This window comes from Cololabis saira, chromosome 2, assembly GCF_033807715.1.
Source record: "Cololabis saira isolate AMF1-May2022 chromosome 2, fColSai1.1, whole genome shotgun sequence".
NCBI lineage: Eukaryota > Metazoa > Chordata > Actinopteri > Beloniformes > Belonidae > Cololabis > Cololabis saira.
In genome coordinates this window covers 42,094,124-42,115,877 of record NC_084588.1, presented here as the reverse complement: position 1 = coordinate 42,115,877, position 21,754 = coordinate 42,094,124, and the positions used below count along the sequence as shown (strand labels likewise).

General features: G+C 42.5%; 1 protein-coding gene across 7 annotated transcripts in view; it reads left to right on the top strand.

Moving 5' to 3' along the window:
* Positions 1–21,754, top strand: part of chd9 (chromodomain helicase DNA binding protein 9) — a 119,416-nt gene that overhangs the window by 64,593 nt on the left and 33,069 nt on the right. For all 7 annotated transcript variants that reach the window (XM_061745818.1, XM_061745808.1, XM_061745799.1 and 4 more), the window contains 9 exons: positions 8,185–8,293; positions 14,192–14,338; positions 14,877–14,945; positions 15,100–15,155; positions 15,720–15,837; positions 16,895–16,981; positions 17,233–17,370; positions 18,317–18,438; positions 20,011–20,254. In XM_061745818.1, the coding sequence (XP_061601802.1) occupies positions 8,185–8,293; positions 14,192–14,338; positions 14,877–14,945; positions 15,100–15,155; positions 15,720–15,837; positions 16,895–16,981; positions 17,233–17,370; positions 18,317–18,438; positions 20,011–20,254 (1,090 nt within the window). The remainder of the gene's footprint in view (positions 1–8,184; positions 8,294–14,191; positions 14,339–14,876; positions 14,946–15,099; positions 15,156–15,719; positions 15,838–16,894; positions 16,982–17,232; positions 17,371–18,316; positions 18,439–20,010; positions 20,255–21,754) is intronic.

Below are 21,754 nucleotides of genomic sequence, written 5' to 3'. Positions count from 1 at the left end.
GAGAAATTTGAATCATGGTCATTACCACCCAGATTTCACGAGTACAGTCTAGAGAACTGCAGCTGCATCAACGACGGGGTGGTCTACAGTCTCAAACTGTGTTTTATTCTTTTAATGAAGGAAAATATCTACAGCGCCTTCTCAAATCTGTCCTCCAGTTTGTTTCTTGTTAACAGACGCTGTTAGAAGCTAAATCAAGACCTCAGGTATAGATTTGAATTTTTTTCTGAGGATATAATTTAGGGGCACATCATTGTAACCTGAATGTCCGTGTTACGCTGGTCATCATTCGATCAGCCGTTCAGTCCTGCAGTTTATCTTTAAAGGGGACCTATTATGAAAAACACGTTTTCTCCTGCTTTAACATATATAAAGTGGTCTCCCCTCAGCCTGCCAACGCAGAGAAGGAGGAAAGCAACCAAATTCTGCAGTGTCTGTACAGCCGCCCGGATGAGCCGTCCAGTGTGATGTGGCTTCTATGAGCCGTTCACATTCTGCTCCCGTTGTTACGTAACGACGGAGCGATTTACAGAGGTTGGCCTCCGATGCGTGAAACCACGCCCACAACTAAAGGCTGAATTATGCTTCTGCGTCAAAATGGCGCCGTGCCTACGGCGTGTGGTTTGGATCGACGCAGAGGACACGCCGTCACCTGCGCCGTGCACCTCCCGAAAATTGTAACTACGCGTCGAGGAGACGCAGACCACACGCAGACAGAGAGGGCTGTGATTGGTTTGTTTGAAAGCGAAGCATTTCCGGTTTCCGGTTTGAAGCAGTAGTGAACTTCCAGGGCTCTTTTCTTCATTTATATGTGATTTTTTTTGTTTTGGTTTTTTGCACAATAGTTGTCCTTATTTCTTTGATTTACTGTGACCGGAAAAAGTCGGATAAACCGTTCAGAAAAAGATCGCTAACTAGTGGCCGCGGGGGGTACTGCACCGCGACCAAATGGAGTGACGGAGAAGTCTGAAGGGTTCAGCACGGCGTCACGGCTGCGGCGTGTGCTCTGCGTTGGTGTGACGCAGAAGCATATTTCAGCCTTAACTCTGGCCGGAACAACAACAACTAACTCCGCCAGCCGGAGCTTCCGCCATTTTCTACACGTCATTCAGGCAGCCAATCACCACAGTGCCTCATTATCATAGCCCCGCCCACTCAGAATCCCGCATAGATAATGAGGTTAGAGAATGGGAAGATAAAGACATGGCTCAGAGGCTGAATTTCTAATTTATTTAGCAAAAAAAAATCAAAAGCTTGTTTTTAAAGACATTCAAGGCCTGTTTTAAATAGGTATTAGATGCCATAATAGGTCCCCTTTAAGTGGGAAATGAAGCCGTAAATATGACTGATTATCTGTGTACTTTAGACCACTGTAGTATTATTACTAGCTGTGTTCCTACCAGAGGCGGTACTGTTTAGTCGAGTTGGTGTCCTTTGAGTTCACCAGCTGCTTGGGAACTGAGATGTGAGTAAATGTGCCTCACTGATGAGAAACACATGAAAGCAGCTGATTACTTGAATGCACCAGCTGCTGCGACAGGTGGACATGACGCATATCTAAGATGAATTTAGAAAAAAAAAAAATAGGAGTTTGTTTTTCCTCCGTTCATGCGTTCATTCATACATAGGCCACGTTCACCTTGAAATGGGACTGAGCTTTGATTGGATGCTTCTAACCTTTGGACATGTCAAACCACACACCAAGAAATAAACAAAACTTAAACTGTGAAGATCTAAAGTGTGGTGTAGTTAGCTCCAAGGTGGTGGTGCATTAAGATTAGCTCTCAGACACATTTGTTGAAACCTTGTTATCCATATTTAGATGTCTGTCTGATCCGCTCTGAAAGGTATCGGCCGGATATTCGTATTGCATTATGTGCACAGCCTATTTTTTATTTATTTATGTTTTATATAGGATGACAGGGGATACATAATAGCAAAAAAAAAGCAATTTATAGCCTGTAAACCCCCAAAAAACCAAGTGTGGAGTGACGACGACCAAAACATTTGAGGCAATGACTTAACCCAGTTGAACCCGGCTGAACATGCTCAATATTGTGAAGTCAAAGTTGTCTGCAGAAATCTGAATCATCCGGTCAGACCTGTATGGACATCAAAGAACATTGCAATTTTAGCCTCACTCCCTATACTTGATCACCGTGACGATGTTTAATGGCGAGTTTAAAAACAAAACACATCAGCCCCAGCCCTTTTCACACAATGGTTTTAGCTCAAACAAACGCTGCATACTGCTAGTGTTTATTTTATTCACGTTTAAGATATGTTACATTTGGAGGAATATTTGACTCACTTGACTGACTTTAAAGGAGATTATAGGCATATAACGTGTCCTGGAGTGTAAAGGTACATTACACGTTTCATCTTAATTCTTTGGAGAGACGACCCGGGGGCTTTTGTTGGGCTCCTGCTTTTATTTGGTGAAATCTACCACACGTGCAGAGTGAAGAACAGAGTCTGTAATAAGTCATTTTTTTAATATTTCAGTTTGTAACCTTCTCCAGAATTGAAGCTGGGGCCCTGGTAGATGATATTTTCGCTCCTGCGTCTGCTCCACAGGTCCAATTCATGAATGACAATATTAACCAGCAAAATCTCCCCTCGGGAGAAGCCAGGATTATTTTACAGGCTAGGCATGACTGATTACAGATTTCTGCAGGCTGAAATTGGCTTTTCTAGGCAGCCTACCTGCTGAAAAGTGGCCTCGTATAATCATCACATGAAAGCACTGTACTGCTCATTCCCATCTTTGTTTTTCCCTCCCCCTCCTCTTCACATTTCTCCTTCCTAATATAAATGTGGTTCTTCCCGCTCCCTCTAAGCTGTGCATGCTGAGTTTCCTGTGAGCAGGCATGTTCTAAATATGCTGATATCACAAAGCAGGGAGGTGGCAGGAAAATATCAAACAAAATGGTGCTTGTGAGATCAATTACATGATAGAAAATGGAGGTTTAAGTCTAGTGTATAAACTGCAGCATATAGCTGTTCATATTTCAGTCTTCGCCTGCTAGGTGTCTAATCCCTTTTCCTCCCTTTTTTCATTAGGGGAAGCAAAAGCCTGTTTTTTTTTTTTTTTTAGTTTTTTTTTAATTGTTTTCCTTGTTAATCCTGTGCAGGGTGCACATGTCTGCATATTCACACGCGCTGGTGTGTGATTTATTTTAGCATGTTTACGGCTCTGCGCTTGTAATCCAAATGTTGGTGTGCCGGAGAGGGAGATGCCCCCTTTTTTTTCAAAAATGTCTGCAGTATAAAGCTGAAATCATGTGTCGCCATGTGCACTGTGCTGATACACTATTTGTCTTTGAAAGGCGGGGTGATGGTCCTGCTCCTACTGTTTCCACTTGTTAGCTATGTGGCAGCAAGATTATAGCTTCCCATTCATAAGAAAGGGGGATTTCCCCACCAAGGACAAGCGCTATTGTGTCAATAAAAGCCTCAGGATGGGAGACGCATGCAAACATGCACTGGACGCATTAGAAACGCATGCAGACACACACACACACACGCATATATATATAAGAATTATAGGAAGTCTTGAAAAGCACTTGCAGCCGTGCTGAAGCATCCTCATGCAGCCTTTCCTGTAAAGTGTTGCTGTGATTCTCTTGGAGTCGAACTCTCGGATACACTCCCGGTGACATCAAGCCAAGTAGGGCAGGACAACACTGGGGGGACAAGGGATGGGGGTTATTTGGCAGACGCGGAAGGTTGGAGCCAAAACAGCCTTAAACAGCTTCTACTGTTTACCCATTACTCTCAGGGAAAGGCTCTTGGAAGCACATCGCCGGGGATCGCTCTGCAATGTCAGAGCGGGGACGGCAGCCGTCTGAGCAGGAATGCAAGATGGCCGAATTTCATCTGCTTCAGTAAAGATCATATAAATGCGTGTCTTGAACTCAGTAATCATGTCAGAAATTGATATGATCACTGGATAAACGGTATTTTCAGGGTTGATATGTGTTAAATTGCTCATTGAATACATTAAATATTGTCTATTTTATAGCTATGTTCCCTGCTCACATAAGGATGGAGGGGTGATATTGCTTAAGCCCCTTATCTTCCACAATCGTCTGGTGTCTGGATTGTCTCGCTCTGATCAGGAGGCTCTGGGTACCATCGTCTGACATGTGCAGGGATGTCTGTTGTAGTTGTGGATGCTGCTGACAGCAGTGACGTGGCCCGTTTTCCACAGTTACAACATGCACGTACTGCATACTGCTCCGGCAGTCGTCGTCGGTATGTTGCGGCAGACATAGAGGATGCTCATTTCATTATTGGGTATAGTGTGTGAGGCAGACTGGTAAGCTGAACACTAGGAATGGGCGATATTTTACCGTTCACGATATACCGTCAAAAAAATTCCTCACGATAAGAATTTGTCATCTCACGGTAAAAACGATAAATTCCCCTTGATGACGTTTTCATCATTTAAATCCGAAGGAAGGAAGGAAGGAAGGAAGGAAGGAAGGAAGGGAGGGAGGGAGGGAGGGAGGGAGGGAGGGAGGGAGGGAGGGAGGGAGGAAGGAAGGAAGGAAGGAAGGAAGGAAGGAAGGAAGGAAGGAAGGAAGGAAGGAAGGAAGGAAGGAAGGAAGGAAGGAAGGAAGGAAGGAAGGAAGGAAGGAAGGAAGGAAGGAAGGAAGGAAGGAAGGAAGAATAAATTCCCGTTGATGACGTTTTTGTGTAACAAACAAGGTGAATCTGAGAGCGAGATAGATTTATAGTTACAAAGGTGGAGTTGAATTGGTATTTTTTTTATCGTCATTTTTATCGTTATCGGGATAAATGCCAGAAATTATCGTGATACATTTTTTAGTCCATACCGCCCATCCCTACTGAACACTCAACGTTTTCACAGATGTGTGGTATGTTGTGCACACTTCCAATTGTACAGTTGTTGGTGTACTCTGGTGGAATCAGTGTGCACCAGTAGTACAATGTGTGGTTTTGAGAATAGCCGTTGAATGAAAGTGGAAACAACACGACTAAAAAAGAAATGCAGAAGTCTCCGAATGATCACGTGGAGCATGAGATAGCAAAACCTGAAGATAATCAACGGCAGTAATGCAGATTAGCTTTCTGAAAGTCAGATGAACCGCTGTGATACGGCTGTGCTCGTTTCAGGGGATCGGGTACATGTATATAAATGTGTGGACTGTGATTGTGTTGGTTTGAGAGTGGGTATTATCTCTGTCCTTCATCATATGGTGGAGGAGCCTTAGAGTCGGACCACGTGTACATTAACCCCTGGACGGTCAGGTTTATATCCACAGTGACCCAGATGCGGCGTTATACGACATAAACCCAAATCATTACTTATAGCGGCTGCAGACGCCACGTTTATCAAGGAATCACGGGCCTTGATAACAGTCCCTCTTTGTACTTTGTCCCAGTTTATGATTTTTCGATACGAGGAACAGAAGGATGTTGTAGTCCTGTTACGAGCCGCTTCCTGCCGCGCTGCTGCCGGGTGATGTGACGGAGCGGCTCTGCGAGCCTGAGTGGAGGAACAGCGTGTCCAGTTCCGTCTCTGCTGCTGCTCAATACTAATCTAGTCTTTCTGTATGTTTTACTTTGTCTTTAATTATTTTGTTGGGCATCACAGCAACCCTTCATTATTGTTCTCAGCCATCATTAGTGTGATAGGACGACTACCGCTGCTGTTTTTCACAGGAAGTGATGTCAGAGTGAACTCCACTGCCCACATGATGCATTCACAAGGACGAGTTGCATAGCAACCATATAACGTCATCGTCTAGAGGATATGTGAGAGGTAATGTCACCCAGAGAGGGCAGGGGCACCTGTGGAGGGCAGGGCTCCTCGTCACCGCGTTGGTGGAGGGATCCGCTGATAAGGGAAAGCGCTGCAGCAGAGGAGAGCTGCGGTTCTTTATTTATATCCTCATTTATTCATAACATTGACCTTTTTGCATTTTAGAAATGAGTTGTCTTTACTGGTCTAAAATAAAATAAAAAAGTGGCACTTAATCATGTCTAACATGTCTTTCAGATAAATCTTTCTTTTTTTTTTAATTTTCTTTATTATTATTATCCTCACATCTTACATTACACAGCTGGTGTACAATTGGTTTACAATTATTGTCAGGAAGAAAGAAAAACATCAGCATGTCAAAACATAGCTGTTGCCCTATAGTTGTGTAATGTTGAAAGAAACAAAACCTTTATATTTTTAAGGAAAAACCAACAAACAGAACTAACTTAAGACAAAAAAATAATAAAAAAAAAGGAACAATGATGAATCAAAACGGGATGCATGGGCTTGTAACAGCGACCACTTTCAGTTGTAGGGAGACCAAACTACAATATTAAAAGGGTTTGGATATACACACACATAAAATTATGTACGTATAAAACGCATAAAACCTGGCAGTCCTTCAAACCAACAGAGAAATGACCGAGAAAGTAAGTGAGTGGAGACAAGTAATTTAGTTTCTAGGTAATTGTGACTTTTGTATATAGGACACCCATTTTGACCATGACCTTGTGAATTATCCATTTGTAGCCGAAGTGAGAAAGTAATCCTTTCCATTTTATATATTTCATTAACAATATCAGTCCATTCCTCTATTGTGGGGGAGTCGGGATGTTTCATGGGATAATTAATGGAGACGAGAACTGAAAACGCTACTTAAAACATAGGGAGTTGTTATTTAAATAGCCTGTCTGCATTGTTCGCTGGCAGACTGTGTGGTGGGCACTTGTACCGTTCAGACGGATCGGCCTCGCAAAGATCCGACAAGAGCAGCTATTGGCCAGATCTCTGTTCACATCGACTCTCTGATGTAATCGTGTAATCTCATATGAACGAGCCCCACAGGGACGTCCTCGGAGCCGGAGACGTACGGGCTTCCTGCAGCAGTCTGACCGAGCAGGACTGACATCCTATATGTGGCCTATGAGGCAGGTTTCCTTAAGTGTCAACGGGGCGGTTGCTGTCTGCCCAAGCTTGTACGACTATGACGGTGGGAAGGGGAAAGCCATTTTCTTTTGTTTTTCTAAATAAATGTTTTGGATTTGGTGCCTGTACTGTGTTATGTGTTAGGGATAACAAAAAGTGAGAAGTGTAAGATTAGAGGTGTCTGCATATTTGGGTAGTGAGGATGTATTGTGAAAGGTCAGAGAATAATGTGCAACTGTGTGTGTGGAAAAAGAGAAGAGAGAGCGTTGAAGCTTTCAGCACTCGCAGAGAGCAGAGGCTTGTGTGAATTTATGATGCCATCTGCTAATATTTGTGCTCCTGGTCGCCGAGCATTTAACAGTCCGTCTTGTTACTGTAATTGAGCATTAGGGCCATGGCGACGAATTAAAACTCACAAACCAACAATGGTAGAGCAAGCACTAAGCCAAGTCACGTCCTTCCGAATCTGCAGAATAAGAGAGAGCTTCTACAAAGCAGCAAATTCCAAACCGCAGAAACCCGGCAGCTTGGATGGGGAGCATGTTAATACGTGCAAGCACTCCCCACCATCCCCGCACTGCTATTGTTTGTATATGTTAGCAAAAAAACACATCCTCACAGCTGCATCAAGAGATCCTTTTCAAGTTATTAGGTTTGGGCTGCAAATGCGTCCGTGTTGGAGTGCGGAGGGGCGCCTGTAGTGCTTTTGTAAACTACATTTTGCTATTTCATCACTCCGAAATGTATGGGAGTGATTCAGATTTCTTATTTTTTGACCCATCATTCACTTGTAATGTTTTACATGTAGCCTTTCTCTCATGCACTTCCTTATCCACATACTTAAAAGCAGCTACAATGCCCAAATATAGATATCTTGAGAAGTCAGTCAAGGAATTGCTATTTTTTGCTTTTTAGATTTCTTTTTGTTTTTTTTTCTTGTTTGGTCTGAAGAAATCTGCTGCGTTAACTTTAATTAGGCAGGTAAGCTCAAATTAACGAGGCTTCTGCACTTGTAGTTGGATGAAATAGATTTGCCTTCAATCATCTCGGTATGAAACTCAGATTTATGCCTCCTGTCACTTTAAACGGTACGAGTTAATGCATTGCCTTTTGTACACTTGCATTTTTGTCAATGTTTGTTTTACTTTAGATCTTTTGCAGTATGTTGCTTTCAAAGGCGTATGAAAATATTCTGTCCTCAGGAACAGCTGCCGTTAGTTCACAGGCTGTATTTTTCTCTCTTTCAGGAAAATTGTCATCAAGATTGGGAAAAAGAAAAAACGAAAACAGGAGTCTTCAGAGGAGGAGTCGGATAACGACCCTCCCCCTCGGCACGCCACCAAGGACGTCGACTCGGTGAGTTTCACTTTATCCACGCGATCACAAACGCAGCGCACTCGCCGAGTGTTTGTGGTACGGCGGCAGTGAGGCTTGAAACACTCGAAGCGCATGTCATCATTCTTAATCAAATTAGCAATCTGAAACCTAAAGTGTAAGAAGGCACTTTGATGTTATGTGAGAGTTTAGACACGTTTGAATGAGTTTTAATTTAATTCTGACAAGGCGTCATTACTTGTGGTGTCGCTCCGCCGCTGAAAGAAAACAGAGGGAAAGGCTTTCTGTTCCTGCTCCCGTAACGGTGGCTAAGTGGAGCGGTGTCTCGGTCCTGACTGGCCGCGCCGCTGCTGAGCGGAGAGGAAGGCTCGCGGCTTTCCCTTCAGCCTGGAAGGATCGACTATAGTTCACGTAGAGTTCATGCTGTGGGGGGCTATCGCTAGAACAAACGTGTTTATGATGGAAAGAACTGACAGCGGAGTAGCCTTTTCTGGGTCAAGGCATCAGTAACACAGGCGTCACGTGCAGATGCACACACACTAATACTGTACCTGTATCTACCATTAAGGGCCAGGTACCGGGTGTTCAATATTAGCCACAGTTTGAATTTGAGCAATGAATATTTGTTGGCACTGATGCCTGAAATACTGAAAAATCTCCATTTTAAAATATCATGTCACTGCTTTGTAATATCCTGCAACATTGAGGAGTACTGGTCACTTAAAATTGGGATTTTTAAGGGATGTTGGATGGGTTTCTTTTTCATGAAGGCTTGTCACCACTAGTTAAAATGACAAATTATATCCTGGAGGATGCATCGTTGATCAGCCTCTTAGGGGGCAGGGACCCCGATCACAATGGTGCTTCATATACAACACAGGTTGTATGGTTTATAAGACTGTAGGGAGTTGGAAAGCATTATTATTATACAGGACTGTCTTAGAAAATTAGAATATTGTGATAAAGTTCTTTATTTTCTGTAATGCAATTAAAAAAACAAAAATGTCATACATTCTGGATTCATTACAAATCAACTGAAATATTGCAAGCATTTTATTATTTTAATATTGCTGATTATGGTTTACAGTTTAATATTAAGATTCTCAGAATATTCAAATTTTTTGAGATAGGATATTTGAGTTTTCTTAAGCTGTAAGCCATGATCAGCAATATTAAAATATTAAAAGGCTTGCAATATTTCAGTTGATTTGTAATGAATCCAGAATGTATGACATTTTTGTTTTTGTAATTGCATTACAGAAAATCACAATATTCTAATTTTCTGAGACAGTCCTGTATATTCTTAATGGTTTAATCTACAACTGTGCAAACAGCTGGCTGCTTATATATTTACTCACTGCGATGAGACCAACAAGGGGATCCCGAATCACATTATTTCTGAGGTGGGAGTTGGAAAACTTATCAAACTGAGAGCCACACCGACTGACCAGCTCATTTCCAGAGTCGGTAGGTTTCCAGCCGTTGCCACCAGTCGGATACGTCGCAGTCAATAAACGGATCAGATGTGCAGCAGAGGAAAATAAAATGGCAGCGCTGCTCTTCTGTCCCTGGAATCCCTGGTGTTTCCCACATACTTCATACTTGGATGAGCCCTCCTGGTAGATTAATGGCTGCTTGAACGTATTCAACAACCTGCCTTTCTCTGCCTCGAGCACAGAGGCAGACCTTGTAACTGTGTGTAATCATAATGACCACACAAATGCAGCTCTGAATGCCAGACCTCGGTCTTTTCAGTAACACGACAGCTTACAAGGACGTGGAAACGTGAGAGGGCTGTGGAGGCATTCTTTCTCCATCAGATTTCTAATAAATGCCTCTGTCCAGTAACCTGGTTAATATTTTTCATTTTTAATTTTTGTTTAGAGGTTGAATGTTAAATTTAACACAAAAAATATGAAGAATCAGCCAGAATAACTGCAGTTGGTGCATGTGCTACATTTATTTCTGCTGGTGAAACAGTCCAGTTTACTCTGCGAGCATCGTTCCACACCTACAGGGCACCGAATTGCACACTGATTCTCGACTTTGAAATGGGATCTGGTATTGAGAAGCTGAGGTATTCTTGTCGGAAGAAGCCTGACTGGTGACTGCACCTCTAAATTTCCAGGCTGGAGCGCGTGGGAAGCTGCAAAGATGGGCTTAGCCTCCCACGAACCGATTCAGTGGATCCCACGGACAAAAAAAAGCCTGCAGTCTAGTCAAACACATACTTTCATAGAGTACATACCTGTCAGAGGCTTCAGCTTCCCTGTAGCAAGGAATACCGAGGCCCATAGCAGGCCGTCGCTGGCGTTTCCACCTGCTATCTCGTCCCTGGACAGAGGTGTACACGTTGCTCTGGCTGGCAGCTTTTACGACGGGAAAAAGTACGAAAAATCTATCCATAAAGGTGTGCAGATTAGGGATGGGCGGTATGGACTAAAAAATGTATCACGATAATTTCTGGCATTAATCCAGATAACGATAAAAATCACGATAAAAAAAATACCAATTCAACTCCACCTTTGTAACTATAAATCTATCACCACATTCAGTCTTTGGAGCCCCCAAAACAAGTTTTCTTAGCTTATAAAATCACAAAGTAGAAAAAAATACAACTTGATAAATAAAGAAACAGGACAAATAAATAAAAGTTCACTGAAAATAAAATCCAATCAGTGATGACCTCTTCTAATATAAATAAAATGTGCCAATTAACCTGTGGTTGGAACATGCCACAAATTAGATACTATTGCAATTTTTTTTCGTAATAGTCAAACGTTATATCAAAATGTAACAACCATTTGCTTCTGTTTTTGCAGACTCTGCATATAATAGATGATGTTTGCTCCTCGTCACTCTTTTTAAATCCAAACCAGTTCCAGATAACGGAGCAGGAGCCTCATTTAACAACGAGCTCCTCACTCTCAGATCCGCCTTCTGCCATGTTTGTTACACTAAAACGTCATCAACGGGAATTTATCGTTTTTACTGCGAGATAACAAATTTTTACCGTGGGGAATTTTGTTGACGGTATATCGTGAATGGTAAAATATCGCCCATTCCTAGTGCAGATGAGGTTTTGGATGATAGTTCTGTATATTGGTGGCAGGAAGTGGGGGGAGGGGCACATCATTTCTTTTTTTTACCTGAGAGAGAAGAAGAAAAAAGAGGTCTAGAGTCACTGACTACGTTTACATGCAGTCAAAATTCGGGTTATTGCTAATATTCCGGTTAGTGAAACATTCGGAATATTCCGTTTATATGGTAATTAATCATTCAGGATATCTCCATGAAACCAGCGATGCGCGGAGAACGTGATGACGCAATTAGCGTCATTTCTGCTTCTTCTTCCTGTATCCAAATTCAAAACAAATGCTGCTTCGCGCAACTTTTTGCTCACCTGCTTGTAAATCTCGCTATCCCCGTACTTTCTACCGTCTACAAATGCAGAAATGTTCATATCCTTCAATACATTTATGAAGTGATTACCGGTAGTCTCTTCCTCGATCCAAAAGAATGGCTTGGTCTTGCGTTTTGCCGTGTTTAGAAGAACTTCCTGGACTCAAAAGACCAGGATTCCTTGTGAACAGAGCATGCACATAAAACAAATTTATGTTGATCGGGATATTCCGTTTGGCGTTTACATGACCAAATATTCGGGTTTTAAAAGGAGTAACCCAGGGGTCATATTCGGGTTTTTAAAAACCGGAATATGAGCAAATTCGGGTTATTCAAAGGGGTTATTGGTGTTTACATGGCCGTGCAAATTCGGGTTATTGCCAATATTCGGGTTTTAAAAGGGTTATTGACTGCTTGTAAACGCAGTCACTGTCCCAGCTCACTTTAAAAAAAAATGTTGCTCGGTTGCAAAACCATCTGGGACGTGAGTAGCAACTAGTGGCATTTCAGAATGAGGGGGTTTGATAAGTGGCTCGGTCTCCACCTACGCTCCACCACCTCTCCCCCCTCCATTTTTTTGATCCAAACTACATCCTATGATATAATCATCTTAACTAAACGGTGCCCCTGGCCTTAATTACCAGTGTCTGTTGATGACTCAGTCAGGCTGATCTCGTGGCAGGAGTGGAGGAAGCGGCCGACAGACCAGGAGAGCGGCGTCCTCGGGGGGTTCAGTCCCTTTGTTGTGACATGTGGCAGGTTTGACTCTGCGGTGTCTGGTCAGCTTGGGCGTGCGGATGCGAGGGTATATCTCCGCTGGGATATCATACTGCACACCTAATTAACTGTGGCTCAGTGGCATTTATTGCTAATTAACTACATATTATCATTAGTAGGGGCTCGTGTATTGATGCAGGATACAGCGGCCCACGCGTCCCATAATTATAAAGGCTTGACAGGAAGGAACAGACTGAGGGTGGACTTTAAAAGTCTCTTATGCTTTATTATCATTATTATTAATTTTGCAGAGTTTGATGTATTTTAGGATTATTTATCTTCATTTAATACGGTTTAACAGGATGCTCGATTTTGCATCCTGGGCCTTGGCGAGCTGCATGGGATGACTTATATTATCCAAATAGATAGATAAACCTGCATAAATAACACATGCTGTGATTACTACTAAAGTATATCGCCTGTGAGCAGAATATTTTAGCCTTGTGTTTTTTTTCTTAATGTGCAAATAATTGTGTTTTTGATTGTTGTCATTTTTTAAAAAGTCAGTAAATACTCTCTCTGAGTTCTGATACTGGATCAATCACGCATCCCAATTGAACAGTTTGTTCTCTTGTGATTTACTGTTAAGGTCAAAGTACCACACAGATCTGTGCAACCTCAGTGAAGTGGAGTGATGCGACAACTTTCCCCCAAATAGGATTGGCATGGACGATTACATATGTACAGTTTCTATTGTTGGATTTCATTTAACGTAATTTAATGATATTCAGATTTGTTCCAGTCGTGATAAAATAGCCCCAACGGGGTCCTTTCCTCAGCACCATGCTTTTAACCAAGGCCTTAACAGGGTGCTTGGGGAACATTTGACCCCCTGAAATGTTTTTTGTGGGGGCATAAAGTAAAAAAACAGAACCTTTTACGGGGCTCAAACATTTTTTTTTTTTTATTTCTCCCGGTTTGTCTTTTCCACTTTTCTGTTTCTGTGTTTTAAAGGGGGTATAATGTGGGGGAAAGTCCTCCCCCCTTGATCAGAAGCTGCAACGTGACACAACCCTGTCTCTTTGTCTGATATTCAGGACACCGTCACGTCATGGAGTTGCAACACCAGTTTTTCAGGAACGAAAAAAAAAAGTTAACTTTGTGTCATAATGCAGGAATTGTTAGTTAGTGTTTGTGAAGACGGCTTTCATATTCAGACGCCGACGCCGCTTCAATTAGCAGAGAAGCTCGCCGTGGGCTGTGGTGTTGGAGGAGAGAGAGAGAGCTCTGATTGTTTCATGGGTAATGCTCAAGGGCACAAGTAAATGCACCCTCAACCTGGAGAACGGTGAATTGACACAGCTGTAGCGCTTGGCTCCGGGTTTGACTGCATCTGAAGACTTGTGTCTGATCAGCCGTGCGACCGAAACCCTCGCAGGAGTGGCGAGGAGGAGCGACACACTCGAGCTGACTTTATTTACATGATCCACCTTGTACTTTAGACCTCTGTGGAAATGCAAAGCACAGAGGGCTGAAATATTGTTTAAGCTTCCTGAAAAGGCACCGGCCCATTTAAGCTCTAGCTCTTTAAAAAAATACCTTTTTATACCTTAAAGCCTTTTATATAAGCTGTTCGGGACTACCTGGGGAGTGTAACCGGAATTTTCTCCTGAACTGAGTTGTGAAATGTATTTCCCAGTTACTCAAGACCCAGCAACCGTTTTTTCTCTTCTTTTTTAATTATATCTTATCTTTATTTGTAACTAAATATGCCCCCGTCTCTTTATCTCTCCTCTCTAGAAGAGGCGGTCTAATCGCCAGGTGAAGAGAAAGAAGTACGCTGAAGAGCTGGAGGCCAGGATGTCAGACGAGGAAGTCAAGGTTATCGTCAGAGCCAAGAAAGCCAACCCCGCAGCGTCCAAGCAGCCTGCTGTGCAGCTCTTTGTTGTAAGTCCCTCCTCCAGCAAGCTCCTCATAAAATCATTTAAAGTGCCCAATTTCAATTAACCGCTCCTTTCTTCTTCTTTTCTTAATGTTCCCGGGTATAGAACAGAGTCAAAGTGATTTCTCTGCTCTCATGTCTTGTAGTTTCTCAGAATTTGTAGAAAGATGAATTAAAAAAGGCGGCGTATGAAAGTCATGGCAGCGTTCTCTGCTCGCTGCAGAAGCGCCGGTTCATTTGGTGACGTACAAACCAATAAAAGCCTGCAAAAAGAGGAAAGTCTATTTTTACTGATTTGGATGCAAGGCAGAAAAGTTGGGGGTGGTGGGAGGGCTGTATTATTAACACAACGCCGTTCTTGAACATTTCTCTAAAAATATTGTAGCAACAACCGAGCTTTCCCGTTTTAGGCAGTACCAGTAATCCTGTCCTAGAATCTCCAGTTTTACTGATTTGACATGTAAAACATTGTCTGCCGTGTGGTTTTTACGGGGGAGGGATGATGTAAAGCTCGACTTTATCCGTTTCACGTCTTCTGTGCAGGAGAATCCCAGTGAAGAGGATGCTGCTGTTGTGGACAAAATCATGTCTTCTCATATCATTAAGAAGGAGGTAATTATTATTATATTAATAATTATTACCAGTAAACTGAGAGTGACAATTATTTATGGTGTTAAGTTATTTCTTTACATTTCTTTATGGATATCATGTGGATCAGATGAATGAGCTGCTCTTCTTGATGATCTTTCTCTTCCAACATCTGTAGGTGTCTCCAGGGGTGACGGTTGAAGTGGAGGAGTTTTTTGTAAAATACAAAAACTAGTAAGTTCACCGTTTCTCTTGGTACTTCTGGGTCGTGTCGGTCCGTAAAAGCACTCGGCATCCGTATCCTGCTCAGCATGTTTGTAATAAGTTCTCATTTCTGTAACTCTTATATTTCAAAATTGAAATCAGGTTAAAGCAAACGCCCTCAGGGCTCCAGGAGAATATAACGATTAAGAAGTCCGAGCGTACAAGTAAACAGGGATGATGGGCATCTTTAGGACGTAGCATCATCATAGCACACTCTCACAACGATGTTCTCCGTGTTGCAGAAGAAACTTGTTATTAAAAATACTTATAGATACAATAAATACTTAAATATACAGCCTACAAGCTTTGAAATTCAGACATTTCTTTTCATGACTAATCTGGGATGTTCATTACTTCATGGCTAAAATAGGAAGAGGAGAGATGAATGAATGGCTCAGTAGAGTTTGTTTTTTTTCTCTAATTCAAATTAAACTGAGGTGGTCATTTTGAGTTCAGTGATTATGCGATTACACCTGCGGGGAGAGCTGCATCTCATGGTTTTTTACCTTAGTCCTGTGTGTGTGTGTTTGTCAGCTCCTACCTACACTGTGAGTGGGCAACAGAGCAGCAGCTGGTGAAGGACAAGAGGATTCAGCAGAAGATCAAACGCTTCAAGATAAAACAGGCGCAGAGGGCGCTCTTCTTCGCAGATGTAAGATCGAGACTGTGTTCGTGTCACTTCTTCGGTGTGTGTGTGTGTGTGTGTGTGTGTGTGTGTGTGTGTGTGTGTGTGTGTGTGTGTGTGTGTACCAGCTTAAGATGGTCGTGAAGATTTTCCAGCTGGAAATGAATGTTTGCACATCATTTCAAAGTTTGCACTTATAAATCGAGTTTTATCATCCTGTGAAAGAAATCTGCCTTGAAATTCAAGTCTGATGTGAAGAAAAGGAGCTGCATGGTTGTAAAAAGGATTTGTAAAAATAAAAAAGAAGTTATTCTGCAAACTGTCTGTTGACAGATGCGAAGCACAAAACTGCTGCAAGACTCTGAAGTTGCGGTTGCAAATTTTGTCCCGGTCTTTAAACCTCTATCTGATTGGATGGTGACAAATCAAACTGTCCAATCAGAGAGCAGACGGCTTCCTGTCCTCCTGCACGGTTGCAGACTCTTAAAGAGAAGCCGAATTTTAACATCAATTCAAAAATTACACAACAAATACTTTGCTGCAGTGATGGTAAAACCCCTGAACAAAGATCACCCCCTCCACCCCAGGTAGAGAGTCTGGCAGCTTTGTGCCTTGCATCTGTGACACTTTGCAAAATAACTTCTTTTTTTTATTTTTCACAAATATAAATCTTTTTTTACAACCATGCAGATCCTTTTTTTTTACACATTCATAGACTTGAATTTTCAGGCAGATTTCTTTCACAGGATGACAAACTTTGAAATGATGTGCAATCGACTGCAAAACCTTGTTGAGCCTATAAGTGTGGGCTTTTCTTTCTTTCTTGCTTTCTTTCGAAATGTTTTTGTGGAAGTGAGTTCTTCTGTCTTTTAGGAAAGACATGTTGCTCGCACGTGGACAGGATGGTTGCATGCAGATGTTAACACACCTCCTGTGTCTGGTTATCCGGCACATCTGTGTGCATGTAGTTGAATGTCTTCACTTGCTCCGCTGATGTGTCTTCAGATCCAGATGTGTGGGAACTCTCGTTGGCTTATGCATTTTCTTTCTTTTCGGCCTTTGCCTCCCTTTCTGTTCCTCTCAGATGGAGGAAGACCCCTTTAACCCTGACTACGTAGAGGTGGACAGAGTGCTGGAGGTGTCTTATTGCGAGGACAAAGACACAGGGGAGGTAAAGTAAATCTTACTTCTCTTGGTAGCCACATACTCGAGGAACAAGGCACATTTGCGTCTGTTTTACCTGAACATGTTGAACGCCCCCCCTCTGGTTCTGGCTGTTCTTTTCAATATGTTCTCCACTCAAGCGATGTCTTTGAATCTCAGAAATATCCAAGGCCGCCCTAATGGGGTACCGTGCAGCCTTTGATGATGATATGAAAGCTTTAGTCTTTTCCAGTACCAATTGTCCTCTGCCTGCTGCAGGAGGTGGTGTACTACCTGGTGAAGTGGTGTTCTCTGCCGTACGAGGACAGCACCTGGGAGCTGAAGGACGATGTGGATCAGACCAAGATCGAGGAGTTTGAGCAGCTGCAGGCAGCCAAGCCAGACTCCCGGAGGATGGTAAGCCACGTCCACAAGTCCTCCTCCGTTACAGATTTCTGTTATTGCTGGTTTTTGGGGCCCGATAATTTTCTGTATTACTGCAGCTGGAGATGCACAGATCCACGTTTTATCCTGTGATTATATGCCTCTTACTTGTGAGGGTTCAGAAGGTCATGGTAATACACAGAAACCACAAAAAGAAAAGTTCTCAATAGACAGGCAGATTTTGTTAAAACAATTTTTTAGCCTGCAAGTTTTCTCCACTCAACATCAAACCCTGTTATATTTATAGTATAATATAATAAAAAGTCAGCAAAGAGAGGAGTTTTGCTTTCAAGATTCTGCAGTGTTTTCTCAGCTTTCCGCTAACCATATTCTCTTCCATGTCGGCTTCAATAACTTATTAACATGTTTCCCAAAAAAGACAAACAAGCAGAAGTGGTTTTGGCCGCTCGCCTTCCAAGTTTTGGATGTAATTTCAGAATATAAACGGAGCACAACATGGTCGTGCTACTCGGCTGCCAGATTTGCAAGGTTGGCTCGCTACTATTCGCAACATGTGAACTTTATGAACCATGTGTCTTGATTCTTTCTTCAAACCCGATGTGGGGTTGGCATAATATCATAATTTTCAAGACACACAAACAATGACCATGAGTGCAGAGTTTTTCATTAAAAGTCAGCGCTTTAACCCGAGTGGCTTCTGTTGCATATTTATAAAGTCTGCAGAAGCTCAGAAGCATTTCTCCGAGAAGCCTCTGGTTATGTGAAGCTTTTTTACGACAGTTCTTAGGTTTGAGAGCATGTTTTTAAACGGCCCCTCGGGTCTGAATGGCTAAAACCATTGTCACTCCGTCTTTCATTTCATTTGCTCTTCTTTGGCAGTGATTGCCTTCTACCCGTTGGTAAGAAAAAACGCCTTCATGCACGATCTAATGGTCCGCTTTTAAAACGTGTTTCCTAGGACCGGCCCCCGGCCAACCTGTGGAAGAAGAGGGAACAATCACGGCAGTACAGGAACGGCAACACGCTCAGGGACTACCAGCTCGAGGGGGTCAACTGGCTTCTCTTTAACTGGTACAACAGGTCAGTTTTTAATAGTTTGTGTGTAAGCTTTCGCATGCCTCAAGTGAGTTTCTGAATGAAAAATAACAAGTCTGTTTAAAAATGATACCAATAAATGCAGGGCCTTTTTTTTTGTGCACAAGACTACAGTTGCACAAGGGTTATGAAGTGAATTCATACTCATTTGGAAATGTGAAAAACATGTTCATTTCAGGCATCCAATCTTAATCCATAAGCGCTATCTCTGCTAAGAATCGCCCATACAGCTACGTTCAGCGTTTCATGTTTGTCCATTGATCACAATGCACTGAATGCAGTGCCTTTTTGTTCTTTTTTTTGTGTGTATGAAGTGCATGCAACCCTGATGAGGATTACAGTTGCACAAGGGTTATGAAGTGAATTCATATTAATACAGAAATGTGAAAAACGTGTTCATTTTTTGCATCAAATCGTAATCTTAAGAGATTCGCCCATACAGCTACGTTCACCTCAGAGTTTCTAGTTTGCGGTGCTGTTAATCTGTTATTTGCTAGTGAAAGAGCTTTTTATGTTTGTTCACAGTAAAGGCGGGCTTGTTAAAGCATATCTTTGTGTGTTTGGGGAAAAAAAAAGTCTTCTTTGTGCTTTGAGGCAGCAGATAATGGCCAGGAAACGACCTCCTCAGTCCCGGATCCCTCATGTGTGCACCGAGCTGCCATTTGGGCTTATTTTCCATGGTTCAGGCTTTGACAGTCAAATTGGCTGTCAAGGTGCACATTGCTGCAACAGCTATCGCTTTCCTTCGCCCACATTCACTAAAGAAGTGCTGCAGAGTACATCTGGAGTACAGTGTCAGTGTGCTTGCATTAACCCTGGGAATTGGTTTAGTTATGTGTGAGCATGCAGGAGTTTGTGTATGCCTACGCAGGGAGATTTATCAAAAGTAGAGGGCTGCTTAAGAGGCCAGTGGGAATATCTGCACGTTGCAATTAGCATCAAGACATAATACCCCCACCCACTGGACAGATGAATAAATGAATTGCAGGAGCATACCGTACAGTAGAGGCATTATGCTGCGTTTCTTATCGCGGCGTGTCATTACTGCTGGTGATGTCGTTTTCTCCTCCATTGTTTGCAGCTTATTCTTTTAGTATCATGGGATTTTCATTCCCCCCACATTTTTCCTCCTTACCTCTCTTTTTTCTACAGGTTCCCATATTTCCTTACATACAACAGAATCTTTCATGTTGAATAAGCACCACTTTGTTTGATATAAACACATCTCCAGCACCTTTTTATACATATTACCTGCCGTATGTAACGCTCATCATCCGTCTATAGGAATAGCTTCTAAGTTCTTAGTCCCATTTCTTTTCTGATATTTGTGCTTCACGTCTGTAAATATTGGTTTTGTCTTGTATATAGTGTACGTATCCTTTTGAGTGGTATCGCTTTAGTTTAATTGATTTATTGGTATTATATTACCTCTTTGCTGAACCTGAGACGATGTCTGTTGAATCAAGTTCCTCACTTGTTTGCACAAAGCCGGCGAACAAAGATTCTGATTTTCTTCGACTTGACATTTGTTATCTTTTGTTTTTTTCAAACTTACAGACGCAACTGCATCCTGGCAGACGAGATGGGCCTGGGCAAGACCATCCAGTCCATCACATTCCTAGAGGAGATCTATCGCGTCGGCATCAAAACGCCCTTCCTCATCATCGCCCCTCTTTCCACCATCGCTAACTGGGAACGCGAGTTCCGGACCTGGACCCACCTCAACGTGATCGTGTACCACGGGAGCATGGTCAGCCGGCAGATGCTGCAGCAGTATGAGATGTACTTCAGGGATGCACAGGTACGTTCACACCCAACACAGACATGTGTTGAAGCTGCTTGATGGGATTGTTCTCAGTAGACCCACTTCCTGGTTCAGGAAGTGGGTCTACTTCCTTTTTTTTTTTTTGACTAGTTTTTAATACAACTACTTTTTTATAGTTTCAAAGAAGTGCTCTACTCACTCACACAGGGTTCTTATTAATATATGCCAGGTAAAGCAGTGGTTTTTGGTGTGACGTGTGTCATTGGAGCGGTTTATGGCCCTTTTAAACTAGTACCTACTCGTTTCAACTCGACTCGCCTTCCCCTCATTTCTTTTCAATACCCGGATCAGAAGTAGGCAGGTTGGATTGAAGCTGCTGTGAAGTTTGTAGCCTTGAGCAGACATGGACTGAGAAAGCTTCTGGTATATTTTTTCATTCCTTGTGGCCCCATCTTGCTCTCTCTGGATATTTTCCTCAGCCACCAGGTTTAAGAAGGTCTCCACCATCTACTCGGCATGTTAGACCCCTAAGTGGAAAGGCGCCAAACCGAGTAGAGGCGAGCCGAGCCGGGCTGAGTAGGTACTAGTTGAAAAGCGCCATTAGCAAGAAAACCATCACACGTCACTGGCTGCATCCTGACTCCCCCACAATAGAGGAATGGACTGATATTGTCAAGGAAATATATAAAATGGAAAGGATTACTTTCTCACTTCGGCTACAAATGGATAAATTCACAAGGTCATGGTCAAAATGGGTCTCCTATATACAAAAGTCACAATTACCTAGAAACTAAATTACTTGTCTCCACTCACTTACTTTCCCGGTCATTTCTCTGTTGGTTTGAAGGACTGCCAGGTTTTATGCGTTTTATACGTACACAATTTTATGTGTGTGTGTATATCCAAACCCTTATAATATTGTAGTTTGGTCTCCCTACAACTGAATGTAGTCGCTGTTACAAGCCCATACATCCCGTTTTTTTTTTTTTTGTTTGTCTTTAGTTAGTTCTGTTTGTTCGTTTTTCCTTAAAAAATATAAACGTACGCAGGTTTTGTTTCTTTCAACATTACACAACTATAGGGCAACAGCTATGTTTTGACATGCTGATGTTTTTCTTTCTCCCTGACAATAATTGTAAACCAATTGTACACCAGCTGTGTAATGTAAGATGTGAGGATGTTAATAATATAGAAAATTAAAAAAAAAAGAAAAGCGCCATTAGTCACATCTGGAGCTTTTCTGAGGTAAATCATACGGGAAAGTCCCGGAGGGGGCAGAACCGCGGCGAAGCGTCCGTGCTGAGTCAGCTGCCGTGAATCGCAGTTCTTGTAGTCCGCGTGGCCTCACCAGAGCTGCTGCAGAGCGACCATCCCGGAACCCTCCCATCTAATCGGCTTCAGTAAAAATTTGAATCTGTTTTCTCTGTCCGTTGTCTGTCCGTCGGTCGTCGCAGGAAGTCAGACGTGAGAATGGCGTGAGACAAAACGCCACCAGTGTTCTTCAAGCTCTACGTCGATGTTACTTTCACACGTGGA